The sequence below is a fragment of the Carassius gibelio genome, chromosome A16, assembly GCF_023724105.1.
Source record: "Carassius gibelio isolate Cgi1373 ecotype wild population from Czech Republic chromosome A16, carGib1.2-hapl.c, whole genome shotgun sequence".
NCBI lineage: Eukaryota > Metazoa > Chordata > Actinopteri > Cypriniformes > Cyprinidae > Carassius > Carassius gibelio.
The window spans coordinates 8469828-8488065 of record NC_068386.1 but is presented as its reverse complement, the minus strand read 5'-3'; the positions used below and the strand labels follow the sequence as shown (position 1 = coordinate 8488065).

At 36.4% G+C, this 18238-nt stretch overlaps 1 protein-coding gene across 1 annotated transcript; it reads left to right on the top strand.

The window, feature by feature from the left end:
• Positions 1-15286, top strand: LOC128030501 (mitogen-activated protein kinase kinase kinase 5). The gene is made up of 28 exons (XM_052618177.1): positions 1-516; positions 606-745; positions 1147-1334; positions 1436-1604; positions 2602-2708; positions 2814-2984; positions 3429-3541; positions 3940-4099; positions 4696-4846; positions 4986-5090; positions 5320-5369; positions 5973-6068; positions 6507-6597; positions 7297-7430; positions 8533-8660; positions 9711-9847; positions 9940-10045; positions 10134-10291; positions 10657-10852; positions 11502-11664; positions 11769-11937; positions 12076-12258; positions 12593-12698; positions 12813-13053; positions 13930-14048; positions 14505-14593; positions 14743-14819; positions 15091-15286. The coding sequence occupies exons 1-28, from the start codon at positions 186-188 to the stop codon at positions 15185-15187; spliced, it is 3975 nt and encodes a 1324-aa protein (XP_052474137.1). The 5' UTR covers positions 1-185; the 3' UTR covers positions 15188-15286.
• Positions 15287-18238: the final 2952 nt, after the last annotated feature.

The following is an 18238-nucleotide window of genomic DNA, read 5'->3' as shown; positions in this document are numbered from 1 at the left end:
TCGCACAGCTGTGGAGCGTGACACGAGGAGGCGGGGAACCGGAGGAGGGCGCGTCTAAAAGGATCCTCCTCAGAGTCTTACCTGAAAAAACTACGGGAATACTTCTGCGCCACGGTGAAGGAATGTCGAGGACGCGGTCACGGGATGATTTTTTAATTAACTAGTAACTATTTTCGACCTACACCATGTATACGACTGAACGCAGGCGCATGAGCCTGCACGAGACCAAGAGAAAGGATCCCGTACGAGTTTCAGCTGGAAGTTTATGGCAGGATCCTTTGGCTCTTGAAGTCGGCGGCGGGGGTAAAGCCGTAACATCACCGCGGAGTCGGACCAGGGCTTTATCCGTGATGTATATCGCCGTTGAGGACAGGTCTGTGCCTCAAATTGAGGCGAATCTTTCACTGACTTGTCTTACAGAAGCCTGCGAAGACGCGCATGCGGTGCTCAAGAGCATTTCTTTTGAGTGCCTTGCGTTGGGCACTACTGAAATTCTGGACACTTTCTACAACGCAGGCAAGTTGTGGCACGTAAATATCTGGGATTTTCAGGAATATTTCCAAAGTGCATTTGTAAGCGGTTGTAATTTTAACTCTTGTGTTTAGATGTTGTTGTGGTGGGGATGAACAACACTGTCTGCCAGCCGTCTCTGTTTTATCACCTGGGTGTTAGAGAAAGTTTCAGTATGACCAATAATGTCATCCTATACTGTAACAAACGAGAAGACGATCTTCAAGTTGTAAAGGTGAGAAACACTGCACACAAAATAGCACACTTCAGATTAGTAAATTGCAAGTCTGTTTTTATAACCCACCATGAATTACACCGGGGCTAGTTGTCACACTTTGTATTCCATTGAATATTTCCCAGTGTTCTTCGACTTTTTTTACAGTATTATTTATATATTATACGAGGTAAATTATCACAGTGGGGCATTCTGTCATCAGTAAAACTATTTTTAAATAACAAATAAAACGACATAAATGGTTGTGATATACACAAAATTCATACCATTATTTGGCTAACACAAGGTGTTAATTGTATAAAATTCTATAAAAAACGCATTATGTATTACTGTCTTTATGAAAACCTGCCCTGGTCCAATGTCATATGTGTTTGTTTGGTTTTCTCTATTCTTCATTCTAGGAGCAATGTGGGAGTTACACATTTATCCCCTACATGGTGTCACCACAAGGTAAAGTATTTGTCTCTGATGCCACACTGATGAGGGGCATCACAGATTTTCTTCATTCCAGCTTTAAAATTGAATCTCTGCTGACCCCTCTGGTGGATCGACTGGTCAAGTTACTGGAAAGTGTTCACATTCATTCTAGGTAGGAATGTGATATATTTTTGTACTTCTCCTGGAAGTCATTTGCTAAATGTTGCTTGCTTATTTGTCTGAATTAACGTTTAACACACTCTTGCTTCAAAGCGAATACCTTCATGAGGCTGTCCGCAGGGAGATCCGTCTGGCTCGAGAGCACTTCATTGGACAGGCCCTGAGTCAGGAACTGGGCCGGATTCAGAAGCGTCTGGACTCGGTGGAGCTTCTGAGTCCAGACATTGTTATGAGCCTCCTGCTGTCTTACAGGGACATCCCAGTGAGTTACATATGCACAACGCTAAACTTTCAGTTACAAACACAGTATTCAGTTACACACACAATATGAATGATAGCATAGGTGTAGTTACGGTTATCAGTATTATCGCAAAATAATTTTCGTCGATAAAACACCTTCAAGTGTGGGGCCCGGTGCAACTGCACCAGTTGCCTCCACCCTAAGGACATCCCTGGAAACAGAATACCAACCAAAAATCCAGAAACACATTATAAAAAGGTTAGAAATTGATTTACATTTCAGTGAGTGTAATAAGTATTTGAAGCAAAACATGACTTCGTACTTGGTGCAGAAACCCTTGTTGGCAAGCACAGAGGTAAGACGTTTTCTGTAGTTGGTCACCAGGTTTGCACACATCTCAGGAGGAATTTTGATTTACTCCTCTTTACACATCCTCTCTAAATTCTTAAGATTTTTTGGCTGCCGTTTGGGAACTCGAAGTCTCAGCTCGCTCTACAGATTTTCCATAGGATTAATGCGGTGAAGTCGTCCTGTTCCCTTAACGGAAAAACAGCCCCAAAGCATAATGTTTCCAGATCCGTGCTTGACTGTAGGGATGGTGTTCTTGGGGTCATATTTACCATTTCTCTCCCTCCAAACATGATGAGTCTAGTTAATGCCAAAGAACTCAGTTTGAGCAAGCTCCTCCCATGTAGTTCAGGGCTGATCCCTGAACTTTCTCATGATGATCTTTATGCCATGAGACGAGATCTTGCATGGACCAAGGCCGGTTTGATGGTTGTTTTGCATTTCTACCATTTCTGAATAATTTCACCAACATATCATATAGTAAACATTAAGTCATTGTTTGCTGTTCTTCAAGATATTCTTGCTGTGATAATTTGATTTTATGAAAATCCTTTGTCTACCCAGAGGAATAGGCAAGAATATTTGACAAAGGTTCTGAAATGTTAGAGGTGCCAGCCAAATGTGTGAATAATTCATTGAAATTGAGCTCTCTTTCTCAATGTGAATCAAGGACTACGACGCCATAATAAATCTGGTGGAGACCTTGAATAATTTACCCATGTGCATGGTGACATCCCATCAGAACATCAAGTTTCAGTATATATTTGCACTGAACAGGTAAACCTAGTATTTCTTTATAAAAATATAATGCACAAAAACAAATATTTTTTGAGAAAACATTAATATTTTTCCCTACGGAACATTTTTGAAATGTGTTTAAAGGAGGAATCACCCTGGGGATCGTGCCAAAGCTTTAAAGCTCATTTTACCCATCGTGGAATCGAGGAGCACTGTGGCCTCAGATGTGTACTGCCTGTGTGGGCGCATCTACAAGGACATGTTCCTGAGTTCAGGCTTCAAAGACACAAACAGCAGAGATCAAGCTAGTTACTGGTGAGTCATTACAAATTAACCTTTCATCGGCCAAGGCCCACCCATGAGTCCGTTTGACCAACATGTCAAACAACCAATCACAGTTCGTTTCGTTCATTTTCACGTTTCGAGGAGTAGAAATGTTGCCGCAATAACAGACCTGTGTGTAAAACTCTGACATATTTTAAAGATTCTGTGCTGCGAACTTGATTTCCTGAGACAAAAAAACAAAAACAAATTTAATAGAGTTTTGCCTCTCAGGGGAATTTCTCTGGTTTACATTGTTAATATAATTTTTTTTCTAAAAATGAGACAAAATTATTTTGAATAACATTTTAATAACTTTTTTTTGGGGGGGATATTGGATGACTTTGGTTGAAGCAGAGATGCAATCTCATTTTGTTTAGATGTTTCTCTAATATTCCTTTCCAGTAATGTTTTTCTACCCTTATGTTTGTTCTGCAGGTATGGCAAGGCCTTCAAGAATGAACCAACTTTGCACTCCGGAATCAATAACGTTGTGCTCCTGATAGCTGCTGGGCATGAATTCAACACCTCTATTGAACTGCGGAAAATCGGTGTGTTTTTGTGTCCTCATTTAGATTCACTGCTCTGGTTGTGAGCACTTTAAACAGTGAGATAGGGTCATGGTTTGGTATATATATATCATGTACATTAGTGTTTTTTTGGCCATTGCATGGATTTTTCTGTATAGCATGCTGCTGTATAGAAACTGATATTTAGTGACCTACTTGTATGATCCAGATGCTTTGAGTATTGAACATGAATGTGTGATGACACAAAGTATGAGTATAAAGAATGTGAGAATGTAACAGTTTGTGGTAGTTAAACAGGTGTTGCCTTGCTTTCACACTTTACATACATGTCTCCTGCTTTTCATGCATTTCATATGAAACTGAGGCAGATAGAGTTTTAATTCATTATTGAGTTATGGTGTTATTTGTGCGTTGTGCAGGTGTCACTCTCAGTAGCCTGCTGGGCAGAAAAGGCAGTCTAGAAAAGATGCAGGACTACTGGGATGTGGGTTTTTATCTGGGGGCTGGAATCTTGGCCAATGAGCAAAAGAAAGTCATAGAAGCTTCAGAGAAACTCTACAGGCTCAACGCGCCAATGTGGTGAGTAAAGAAAGTGAATCATTATTCATGTTTATTTTGATTTGTTTATGTAGCATGAAGTTAAAACTATTTAATGTTTAATTTTAAGCTATTTCCATTAATGAAAATTATTAAAATAATAGTAATCATCATCATTAATAAAAAAACAATATTTTTGTTCAATATTTAAAGAAAATAAAAATCGATGTTTACTCAGTGTAAACTGATTGAGTTTCTAAATTAATTAATAACTTTTATAGCCTTAAGTTTCATTTTCAAAACCATAATACCCACGTTCAAGAAAAGAAGTGCCTCTCCAGTCTTTAATTTTTTATTTTGTCAATTACTTAATATGCAGAATAAAAAAATAAAAAATTGCTTGACAAATGTAATGTAATTGAATATAAATATAAATAAGAAATTCAATATAATTGAAATGGAATCAGATAACTGACAGATGAACGCATTTAGGCACATTAACTGTAGTAGCAAACATTTTTCATGAATGATTGTTATTAATTTTAAGATATGTTTTTTTAATTATTAAAACACACTAACTGACAACCCTAAATAACACATGTAGTATTTACCGCAAAGTGACTTCTCTGTCAAAATAGGTATGTTGCATCCATCATGGAGACGTATATACTGTACAAGCAGTTTGCCAAACCTCCAGATGTCAGTCATCCTAAACAGGAAACTGTGGACTTTTGGATGGAGTTAATGGTGCAGGCATGCAAACCTACCGTTTCCACTGCACGCTGCCCGGTAAGACTGATTATTTTCTGAACTTTCTCGTCAGTACAGCCTTACCCTACTAGAAAAAAACTGTTTTAGCAACTATTAAAGGAAAAGCCAAAAAGTGGAGAAATAAACCAAGCCCAAAATACATCTTTTTTTTTTTTAGGTTCTGATCCTGGAGCCTACTAAAGTCTTCCAACCTAGTATAATAAGCATAAGTGAGGAAGATGACAGCTGTACGGTGCAGTTGAGACACGTCACTCCACTGGAGGTAAACACCCTTGATGCTTTTTGCACACGGCTTTCAGGACTAATTGTGTAGGCTGCAGTGTGTTGTCACACAATGGAGTTTCCATGTTATTAAATAATGTATGTGATAGATGGATAGATCGGCATCATTTAACAAGACGGAGGGCAGTATGAGTGACCCCGAAGCCTCATGCTGTAAAATTCAAGTACATGTCTGTGGGAGTGTAATGTGCTATATTTGGTTTTCCCAGAAAGGTCTTCATGAGTGGACTTTCCCAGCATCTGCGATTCGTGGAGTAAGGTACTGTGTGATTATGGGAACACAACCATTTCGACATTGCTAAGCTTGCAGCAGTTTATAGTCCCACTAGGGCTGCTCTGTTTTGGCCACAGCTCAGCGATTTTCTCTGAATAGGTCTTCTTTTTTACTTCTTCACTTGTTGCTTGGCCTAGTTGACACCTGTTATCATCTTTCCAGCTTTTAAGCTACTGTATAGGTCAGTGTCTCTTCCTGTTCATTTAGAGCTAATGTTGCAAAACAAATTACACTAGATTTTAATATTTAAGGACAGATTGACCCCTTGAATAAAAAGTCTTGTAGAGGGATTTGTATTCCTGGTAGACTTAGTATTTCTTATTTATTTATGTTTTTTTTATTATAATATTTGTTTAAAAAAAAAAAGTATTAAATGACTATATCTTATGTGATATGTACCGTGTAACCACGTGCACCAAAAACATAATTTTACTTACAAATTTAAAAACAGCTTACAGATCTTCAGAGTTTTACGACTACAAACTGAATTGCTCTATTTGGATCAGTTTCAAAAGGTGTAAAAGGCTTATCTTTGATGTTACATTTTTTGGCTTGTGATTGAGAATCCCTGTTATTCCGCTCTTGCAGCATCTCCAAGTTTGACGAGCGGAGCTGCTTCTTGTACGTCCTGTACAATTCCGATGATTTCCAGTTGTACTTTCCCAGCGATCTTCATTGCAAAGGGTGAGCTCCTCCCATTGACACATTGCTTAAACAAGGACAACATGAGGGAAGAGCTCCAATGTCATAATTGTTTTGACAGAGAATGAACTCGTAAAAGATTATGCTCTTTGAATTAGTTTTAAGAATAATCTGATATTTGAATAGTGTTCAGTTCAGAGGTGCTCTAGGCTGTTCACTGAGCCTTTAAAACGCAAGCCATATTACATTCTGTTCTGTTGTATCAGGTTCAGGAAGTCACATTTGACCTCATTTTATGAACTTGTCATTCTTCCAACGAAAATAAGCTCTTGTGAAATGGCTAAATGATTAAGTGTAATTGCATTTGAACATCCTATAGAAATCAATAGAAAATGCCTTAATGAAATATCATGTCACAATTAAAGACATTTTTCCATTGAACGTATTCTCAAACCCTGTCGTCTGTTTGTTGTTTGTCAGGTTCTGTGATTTGGTGAACTCTCTATTGCATCACTCAGAAAGTCCTGTGGAAGATTCCAGTCCAGTCAGGGGAGGTGAAGGAGATTTAGAGGTGAGAGAAGTCTCTGTGAATATCGTCTCGTTGTTTGTTCAGGCTAGTATCCCTGTTCAGCATTAGTGAAAATGTGTACATGGTTGATTAAGCAGCTATTTCAATCTTTGCTTGATATACAACCCTTAAAAATGACTTCTCCTGCAGACTCATGGTAGAATTGGGTGATATTATTGAGTTGGATAAACCTGAATTTGACACAGTCTACACTGTATCTGTAACTGCTATAGAAATAATGGTGACTTGACATTTTATTTCCAAATAGTTCCCTTCAATGAGAATCATTCCAAATGAAGTTTTCCATTGAATACTGTAAATATGATACCACTATGTGACAGGAAGTACCATTATGCAACTGTGATGTCTGGCTCTTTTACTATCTTTAGGATTGCCATTGTTGCACATTCAAACCTACTTCCTGCTATCACAAACATGGGCATACAGTGTTCTTTTGACTTGAATTATTGCTTCATCTTTAATCATTGCTTGCTTAAAATATTTCATAAAACATACATTACTGCTCAGAAGTTTGTGGTTGGTATGATTTTTAAAGAGTTCTTGTACAATCGCCATGGCTAAATTTGATTGTTGGAAAACAGAAATCTTTCGCTGCATCATAAATGTCTTTCCTGTCACTTCTGATTAATTTAATGCGAGCTTGATTAAAAATAACAGTTTCTTTTAAAAACAATGTTTCAGTACATTTATGAGAGGAATGAGAATGGAGACAAGGTGGTGCTGGGGAAAGGAACCTATGGAGTGGTGTACGCGGGACGGGACCTCAGCAATCAAGTGCGCATCGCAATCAAAGAGATCCCAGAGAAGGACTGCACGTATGAACTTGTTTGCCATTGCTTTAATTTTTCCAGTGGACGTCATACTTTAGAATGTGTTTATCATCAGTTTAGCTGCAAGTTTGTTTAATTTCATGGAGTTCTATTACGAAGAATCAAATAAAAGAACTTTATAATTTGTTACAATGCACATTGAAAATAAACTGTGAACTCAGTAAACTCTTAAAATGTAAAGTTTTGCCAAACAAAATTTCTATATGATAATGAATTTTTAAAAATAAAATATATTAATGATTTCATATACAGTACTAATATATAAAACAGTGAATATATATTAGTACTATTAATATACATTAATAGTAGGGCTGCACGATGTTTCGTTTAAGCATAGATTTCGTGATGTATGAATCCACGATAGTCACATCGCAGGATGTGCGATGTAGGCTGTCTAGTTGATCCGTTATTCATTAACTGTACGGGCCAGCTACTCCCCGGCCCTTGAAGTATGTGATACACAGAGAGCGCGAGAGAACGAGCCAGAGAGAGAGAGAACACGCGAGAGATAGATAGCGCTTCAAACAACACGAGCGCTGTCTTGCTCTCTCTCCCTCGTGCATATTAATCAATTGACATGATTTAAATCATTTAAAATGAGAATGTAAATCGGCTCACCCCATTTTTGTTTGTAAGAAAAAAATAGATTAGATTTCATATTGATATATATATCGCAGAAAAATAAAATATCACAATGTCATTTTTTTTCCCCAATATCGTGCAGCCCTAATTAATAGATTTAATAAAAACGTTGTATTTAATCTTAGAAGTTATAGGTCATTTCTGACCTGTGTTCATTGTAGATCTGCTTCAGGAGAAATCCAGCGTTTGGATTTCTGACTGTGCTCAAAGGTCACCACAGCCCAGTGATGTTTGTCCGCAGGACTGATAGTTGTTTAAACTGTCCCCACATGGACAGTTAGCAGATGTAAACCTCGCCATGTGATCCAAATCCTGTGCTTAACTGTTCTTAACAAATATGCTCAGAAAACCCTTATGATTGTGGTCAGAACTGCATAGCTTAGATGAACATAATATTTACTTTTCATCTTCCATCTTGGTCTCTCTTTGTTGTTCTGGGTTTTAGCTACTCTCAGCCGCTCCATGAGGAGATTGCCTTACACAAGAGGCTGAAGCACAGGAATATTGTTCAGTATTTGGGATCCGTCAGTGAGGATCGCTTCATCAAGATCTTCATGGAGGAAGTTCCTGGAGGTGTGGCTTGCTTTGCTTATTGTTCTCTGTCATCAACTTTTCCATTTTGTTGACATGGGGAAATGTTGATTTTCGCAAAGTCTGTTGAGAAATCCTTGGTTCTAAGGAAGGATGTGTTTGTGTGTAATGTTCATTTGTGGGATGATTTCCAGCTGTGAACGTAATTGAAATGTGGTACACTGAACAGCACAAACCAGTTATTTACGGTTCAGTGACGTAACACTCATTGATGTGTTTGGTCCTACGCTTCCTATATGATGACTAAACCTAGAATAACCCGAGTCATGAAAAAAAGTTTTCATTGCAATATATATATTTTATATATATTTTATATATATATATATATATATATATATATATATATATATATATATATATATATATATATATATATGTATATATATATATATATATATATACGTGTGTGTGTGTGTGTGTGTATTTTATGTAATGTATTCCTGTGATCTGAAAACTTAATTTTCAGCAGCCGTTTTTCAGTCTTCAGTGTCACGTGGTCCTTCAGAAATTATTCCAATATGCTGAATTGGTGCTCATGAAACATTTTTTTATTATTTTAAATTAAAAGCAGTTGTGCTTTTTAAAAATGTTTTTCATGAATTTTTTTTCCTCAGGATTTTATGAATAGAAAAATCAAAAGAACAACATTTATTTGAAGTTTTGACCGTTATAAATGTTTTTGCTGGCCTTTATTGATTAGTTAAATGTGTTCTTGTTGGATAAAAGTATCTTTCAAAGAAAAAAAAAATCTTGCCCTCAATTTTTAGAATGGCAGATTTTACATTAGATTTTTTACACAATTAAATGTTTTTATTTTAAGTAATTTAACCTTAGCATAAGCAGTGTAATAAATCAACATGAATATTATGTTTTAAAAATGTCAATGTGTTAGGTTTAAAAAATAAATCATGATCTCTTCTATTATCTATTTATTCTATTATGGTCATTCTTAAATTATTTTACTGATATTTTATAGTTATGTATGTGCATATGGATACGTGGTGTATTCACTTGTTTTTTCTTCCTTCACAGGAAGCTTGTCCTCTCTCTTACGATCAAAGTGGGGACCTCTTAAAGACAACGAGGCAACCATTGTCTTCTACACCAAGCAGATTCTGGAAGGGCTGAAATATCTCCACGATAATCAGATTGTCCATAGAGATATTAAGGTATGAATACATTGCAGTGCCATCGTTACTTCCAGACTATCTGTCATGCAACTTTTTTTTTCATTACATGCCATTACTTTTCATTTCACCAGGGTGATAATGTTTTGATAAATACATACAGCGGATTGCTCAAGATCTCCGATTTTGGCACTTCTAAGAGACTAGCAGGAATCAATCCATGTACAGAGACGTTCACAGGTCAGTCTTCTAGCACATACTTCTCACATTACATTATGTACTCTTGCATGTTTGCTTTTCAAACTCTTCCTGATTCATTCATCCACAGGCACTCTGCAGTATATGGCTCCAGAGATTATTGACCAAGGGCCTCGTGGCTACGGCAAACCGGCTGATATCTGGTCTTTGGGTTGCACCATCATAGAAATGGCTACAGGGAAGCCACCCTTTCATGAGCTGGGAAGTCCTCAAGCGGCCATGTTTAAGGTGCTGCAGGAATCTGAGTGTTATTTTAAGTTGATGGTTATAAAACAATGTTAAATAAACTGCGAAGTTGATTTACATTCCATTTTCACAATCCCAGTTGACTTCATGCTCATTGAATATTTATTAGAGTCACGGTTAGGCCAGAAAATACTAGAATGCAAGAGCAAGACAGTTTACACTAATGTCTGCTTTAGTGCCAATTGGACTGGTGCTGCAAAACTGCTGATGTTATAAATTGCTTTCTGGTATGTTTTTGTTGGTAAAGTGTTCGTGTTAGCATGCTTGCTTATGTTTCAGGCCTAAATGTGAATATCTGTTTCAAAGAATGCCAGAATCAGGTTTACTGATGAATTGTCCTCCCGCAGGTGGGCATGTTTAAGATCCACCCCACAGTGCCGGAGTGCATGTCAGAGGAAGCTAAAGGCTTCATCATTTACTGCTTTGAACCCAGCCCAGACAAAAGAGCCACAGCTTCAGAGCTCCTTAAGAACAGCTTTCTGAAGGGCATTCCCAGGAAGAGGGCAAAGCCTCAGTCTGACAACACTCTGAAAGAACCTGCAGGTGAGCTTGTAGAACCACATCCAGAAATCCTTAAGAACTCTTACCATTTAAAACCAACAGCTTTAATTTGGTGTTACTTCAGCTTTGGCCACTTTTGACTTTTTGTTTTTTATTAAAAAAAAAAACTTTTAAAATGCTTTTTACACTCACTTATTTTATTCCACTGGTCCAGCAATGCATATAAATATTACAGGAGAAATGTATTTTTATTTAATAATTAATTAATTTATTCATTTACTTAGTTTTATTAATTATTTTATCATTACATGATTTCATTTAAAAAAAAATATATATTTTTTGTATATATTTTCAGTTATTTGTATTTATTAAATTCATTTATAATTAAATATTGTGATTTTTATTTTTTATTTTTCAATTTAATTATTTGTATATTTTTGTCCACCACTGATCATCAATATAAGGCATTTTTATATGGATATTTGCAGATTTTTATATGATCTTAATATAGCAACAAAAAACAAAAAATCTTTATTAAAATCTCAATAATAACCCCAGGACATGAAAATGCTGACCTGAAAGAAACACCCACTTATGAATAATGAGTTGTACATTCAAGTAATTGGACATTTTAATTAGTTATTAGAAATATGATATTTGATTTTGACTTTATTTTGGGATCCTGTTGTAGGAGACTTTCAGAGGAGCATGTCTGTACCCATTATATTGTGTGTGGAGAACACCGATGCTGAACAAAATGAATTGTTCTCATCTTTTGATCTGAGAAGGACCACCCCTGCCTTCAAAGGAAAGGACATGGCTGAAAGTCCACCCAGCTCCAGTGGCTTTTTGGCGTGAGACAATGCATCAGATCCCAAATGATTGGAATTATGTATTGTGAAACATACACCTGAAATCTTTTATTTGCCTTCATGGTGTATGTATTTTCTGTTGACAGAGTGCCAGATGACCCTCAAGCAGACATGACCACAAGCCCATCGGGTACTGGAGAGAATCTAGGTCTGTTCATGCTGAGAAAGGACAGCGAACGGAGGGATACGCTCCATAGGATCCTTACGGAGTACATCAGTCTTGTAGTGCAGAACATTCAGGAAACGCTGCCACAGGTACATTCTCACACTATAGTGTGTCACCTGAGATGTCTGTTGTGAAATGCTGTCACACCACCAGTGCCCTTTCTTAAATTCTTGAATGATTCTGAATTAAGGTGTGTGTGAAGATTTACTATTGATTCCATCTCGCAGGCAAAGGAGCCGTACATCAGCTCAGATGATATTAGCAAGCTGATTATCTGTCTCCGGGAGAACATCCGCTCTCCAGACAGAAGGCACCTGACTAACAGCCTCCTGACTCTGCGCTCCAGCCTGCTGAACTCCTCTGTGCCTCTCAGCAGCCTGCAGGCGGTGCTCTTTAGCTTCCAGGATGCAGTATGTGATTTGGTTTCAGTTTGCATTCATTTCAGTCAAGCCTAAATCAAACTAAAACTAAGGGCTAATTAGCAACATTTGGAATGATTAAAAAGGCTATTATTATTATTATTATTATTACATATACTGAGGGTAAGGGGTTTAGGGGTTACCTATTTTTTTTTTTTTTTTTTTAAAGTAATAATGTATTTTCTGCATTTTACTTCTTTCTATACATTTATAATTTTGTTTACAATTTTTTTAAATAAAGTATACATATATTTGTGCATTTATTTATTTACTCATGAATCATATTTCATAATATTGAATGCATACGTGACTCTTGTGTTTGTAGGTCAAAAAGGTCCTGAGGAGACGGCAAATAAAACCTCACTGGATGTTTGCTTTGGACAACTTGCTGAGGCAGGCTGTACAAGATGCTATCACGGTTCTGCTCCCAGGTGCATAAAGGACAACGTTTCAATTTAAACCGTGATCCCATATGCTTTTATTGCTTCACTGAATCTTCTGTTCCTTGCATATCTTCATTGCCATCTTTAAAAATCCCTTTTCAGAGCTCAAGCTTCAGCTACAGTCGTCGTTTGAAAACGAGGAGAGTTCTCCAGAAACTGAGCAGCCCATGGAGGCAGATTCTCAATCAGCCGTCACCCCCATCACAAAGAACAAAGAGGAAGTGGGAATCAGTCAGAATTCTGAAGAGGGTCACACCAAATGCAACAGTCTGTCCAGTGAGCTCATCTCCAGCCATTCTTCACTTGCAAAAGAGTTATCAGAGCTTCGACTCGAGTCCAGGAGGTATTGAAAACCTTTCCTCTCTCTGTTGTGTTCAAACCTTTTGAAGTGTTTAATGCATAGAAAACTTACATAATGGACACTACCATTCAACATTTTTGGTCAGTATTTTATTTTATTTGTTTGGTTATATAAAATTATACTTTTATTCATCAAGGATGCAAATTATTAAAAAATGAAATGATTAAATTCATCAAAAATGAAAGACATTTATGAATTGTAATCATAAAATAAATGCAATCTTTTTAACTTTCTAATCATCACAGAATCCTGAATGTATTGGGTTTTCACAAAAATATTAAGCAGCTTTTTTGAACATTGATAATAAGCGAACGGAATAAGTAATTAAAATGATTTCTGAATGATTATGTGACACTGTAGACAGGGTTAATAACTGCTGGAATGTGTATTGTTTTAAAATATATTAAAATTGAAGAGTTATTTTAATTTGTAATAATATTTACCAACATTACTGTTGTTACTGAATTTTCAATTAAATATATGCAGCCAGCATAAAAGATTTGTCTAGCAAACTTTTGATTGGTATTCTGTGTGTATTATATATATTAGTAAGTATGTATGTATGTATGTATGTATATGTATGGATGTGTGTGTGTGTGTGTGTGTGTAGATATGTTATTAACCATTCATATATCCATTGAAAGTGATGCAGTTATACTTATGTGTATGTGTGTATATGTGTATATATGTGTCTGTGTGTATATGTGTATATATATGTATATGTGTGTGTGTATATGCACACACACACACACACACTATATATATGTGTGTGTGTGTGTTTTAAATAGCCACAAGAGGACGATGAATAAAAACCACACTAATTTCATGTGGTTGGGAATTGTTCGCATTGTGTTCCAGGTTGCTAATTCAGCTGAATGAAAAGGAAAAAGAATTCCAGGAGCTTCTCATGAACACACTTAAGACCAAACAAAGCCACATCACCGCCCTGGAGGTCCGAGCTGCATCTACAGCTACAGGTTGCTCATGTTTTTTTAACTTTCCTAACTTCTAAAATGAGCTCTGTATTTACCACTGAACAATTGTTTGCAAACTTCTTCCTCCATACGAGAGAAAGTTCTCGCCCGAGGGAGTCAAAGGGTGTGGCCATGGAGCGATATGTTTCACATTTATTCACATCCACTCCACATGCCACTGCTTGTCTTTAGATCTGGGAGGAGTTTTTGAGACTCATGAAGAACACACCCTTTAATCGCTTAGAACTGTTACCCAATTTCAACCAACCCAAGTTTATGCCTTACCCTCGGGACTTGCGTTTTCACTACAACGTATAAATATATTCCCTGTTCTGGAAGTGTTTTAGAAATAAAACTTTTTGTAATGAGTAGTAATAGCATATGATCGTGACATTGCTGTAAATGTGCTAATTATGCATCTATAGTAACAGTTTATGATATGTTTATTGTTTCCCACAGATAGTAAACCTTCACCCCACAATGCTCACAATGTTGCTATGGTGCGCTGGTTAAAAGGTGTTCCAGTGGATAAGAAAACCATAGAAATGGTAAGTGTAAATATGGAAAAAATAAATTAGTTTTGACCACAAGCTTTGATTTGCTTATTCATATTTATAGACTTCTTGTAGTGAAAGTCAGCTTCAAAATCTAAAATGTTGAAGTGGATGGTGATTGCCTGTTCTTTGATTTCTTTCAGCTTGTTTTTCATGAGTTCACATTGGATAGTCTCCTCCATCTCGCTTGCAGAGATGATCTGCAATACTGTGGCATCAAGTAAGTCCTTCAGTCGATCCCTACCGAACAGGAAGAATATGCCAAGGTGTAGGAGAGACATTATAAATAAAGTTAACATGCACTATTTAATTATCAAAAACACAGTAAAAAAATGTTTTAAAAATATTGTTACAATTTAAAATAACGTTTCTATTGTATTATGTTTTAAATTAAATGTATTTTTAGCAAAAGTGTAAGGGAAAACAATTCTGACCAAAGAATGCTGTTGTAAAAGGTGAAGTAAATCTGTGTTTATGCATTTGTCACTCAGAGGCGGGATACTGTGTCGTTTGTGGGCTGCCATCTCCAAGCAGAGGGAGTCTCTTCCCAGTCCAGTCAAGGAGGACAGGGAACATACCATTCTCTAAGCTAACAGACATGAATGACTCTCTCTTGACCAGTTTTTAGATTCTATGAGCTCAGTGAGTTTGCTGTTAATAGAGTCTGTGCCTTTTTTGGCACTATTATTTTATGCATATGCTTGACACACACACACACACACACACACACACACACACACACATTACTCCACACTTCATTGTTACACGATCCTTCAGAAATCATTCTAATATGCGGATTTGATGCTCAAGTGACATTTATTATAATTATCAATGCTGAAAATTCAAAAAGTTTTGATGCTTACGATTTTTGTGGAAAAATTATTAGAGTAAAAAATTTATTTGAAAAAGAAATATTTTGTAACATTCTAAAATGTCTTAAAAAAGAAAAAAAAACAAACATAATAACCCCAAAGATTTGAATGAACATTCAGTATCTCAGATTTAACCTGTTAGAAAGATATTCAATATGTTTTTTATGAATATAAGTTAATGTGTGTAGTATTTATGCTAACATCATCTGAAAATGATGTGTTATCGTGCAGGGCATTGAGTTGTATACTGTACATATGTTAGGGTACAAAAACACTGTATTTGTATTTATGAATTGTGCATTCTTACTTAATACTAAATATTAATTACCTTTATAGATGAAGGCAATACTGACAGTAAAACTAGAAAAAAGTAAACTACATTTAAAACTAAAACTGCAATTTACTAATTTATTTTTGAAATAAAGCTTTTAATTGTAATGTACAAGTGAAAGGAAACTGTTACATCTTTCTTGTTCATTTTAAATGGTCCTATGCTATAACAAATTCATTATTCCAAGTAATGCTTGGTTCGATTCATGTGAGATAATACAAGTTACAAGAAAAGAATTAGTAAATGTTGTTTAAAATGGTTTTACACGGAGTATAGTATGTTGCACCAGACAAAACATGTCAGCTTTCCACAAATGTATTTGATGTCAGCTATTGTATTTTTTAAGCCTGAGGAACAATAGTAATGATCTTAGCATATAAGAAAATACAGTATGCAAACCCAGCCACACAGTGAAAGGCTGATAACTCCTGCTTAACACGAGTCCCAGTATTCACTTTATTCTTGATGCATTTTTAATAAGCCAGATTTTGATAATCTTTCTATGTCGACAAGCTTGCTTGCATCCACCTTAAACATCCGGACCAATGTGTGATTTCACTTCTCAGCGTATGTTGTTTTAATTGTATATGTAGAAGCTACTGCAGAGGTGCAGTGTTTGAATGCATATAAAACATGTTCTATATTCTTTATTTTCCAATGAAAATTCTCACTGATGTTATTCACATTCCTCAGAGAGCTATGAAACACATTCAGTCCTTAACTGGCAATACAAAGCGTGAGTGTTGAGTGTGTTTGGAAGATGGGCGTTTCACAGTCCTGTTTGGAAGAAGTGATGCCATGCACTGAAGCTGATCTGAGAGTTCCAGCCAACTTCCTTATGTTTCTGAGCTGTTGATGTTGCCTTGGCAACAGCCATTACATCATCCTCTGACCTCTGCCTTCAGGTTGAGGATCCATTTGCCACAGGAAAATTTTTGTTTGTGTGGCTGTGATCCATTTTTTTGGTGCAGTCAACCACTTTGATGATCAAGCAAGAACATGAAGGGCTTAATCACCCAATTCATCATAAAGGATATGAGCTAATCAGTGGGATGGGCTTCTCTAGTCAGTCAATCAGCCATACCTTGCATTTTCAGTTACAGACTGGAATAAACTACACAACTTTTAAAATGGCAAATCAGAGCAAAGGTTGTGTAGTCCAGCCTTAACTGGAAATTGTACAGAGTTTGAAATAATTTTGAACCCAATTTAAAACTTTTGTTGTTGTCTGTGATTTTACTTTAAAATTCACAATGCTAGTCCAATGTATTGATTTATACATCAATTGCTTTTTAATGACTTGGCAAGAGTAATAACTAGCAGAGCATAGCTTGCCCTTGACATCTGGTTGTAGTCCAGGGCTCTCCATGGCTAGTGGTGCTTTTCAGCAGGTGGAGCAGATGTCACTCTGCTGGATTTTAAGGTTAACTGAACAGGATTTGCTTTTCATAGCCATATATTTCTTCTTCCTTTTCTGTTCTTTTTTTCTGGCTATGTTATAGCTCATTCTGTACTTCTTTTGCTGTCGAGACTTCTTCTCCTTGTGAAGGCTGGTGGTGCATGTGATTAATTAAATAGGCAATACTGTACAGGGATTATGGTTTTCAGACCAACTTCATTCTGTTAGCGGGAGGTTGTTCTTTTTAGTCAATTAGATTTTCTACCATCAAATAAAGCTTTCTCATATCTGCACTACGGCCTCAAGTTTCCTGAGACTGCCCTGTGGTCCCCATTACATGGAGAGATGACATTGACATTTGAACTTATGATAACTGTTAGATGCTCATAAAACATGAAACTATGCAATGAATTCTGGAAAAGGAAAAAAAGGGTCTAAGGAGAGAGTTACAGGGGTTTGGAGAAAATAAAAATAGACAATTTATTAAGGTGTTGTACAATCGGTTTGTTTAATACAGCATCCAAACTTAGAATATATTTACACTATTTTAGAAGAGTTTCCAGTGGAATGAACATCTGCCAAATGCTTGTTGGAGTAGAAAACGGTCTCAATCTGCAAAACTGACCACAGTGGTTTGATAATAATTTAAGTTGGGTGATTTGAGAAGGCAAGTGCAGATTTTGAAGTTACTCTTGGTGCTCCATCTGTCCAAGTTTTATGATCATGACACCATCATTTTAGCATTGGTGTCTGTAATTAATTTTCTTTTTTGCAGTTGCAGCTCTTTGATGAATGTTGGCTATGTGAAGGTTTATGTTGGCTGGTTCTTGTGGAAATAGAAACTTCAAAGTGAATGTTAAGGTTTGCTCTCACTTTTGCTGCAGTATTTTGGGTTTGGAAAGCATGTGTCATGCTTTGTGTACAAAGTCATAATCATAAAGACTTGTTCTTAAAACACTTAATCAGTGTAAGGATATACAACCTAAAGAATATAGATAAGAAGAAGAATAAGAAGAAAAAAAAAGATAATCACCACC

Bases quoted from the DNA above. Each gene is read 5' to 3' on its own strand.
- LOC128030501 (XM_052618177.1), top strand. From the start codon at position 186: ATGTATACGACTGAACGCAGGCGCATGAGCCTGCACGAGACCAAGAGA. The intron at 746-1,146 runs GTGAGAAACACT...TCTTCATTCTAG, and splicing joins ACGATCTTCAAGTTGTAAAG to GAGCAATGTGGGAGTTACAC. The intron at 6,069-6,506 runs GTGAGCTCCTCC...GTTGTTTGTCAG, and splicing joins AGCGATCTTCATTGCAAAGG to GTTCTGTGATTTGGTGAACT.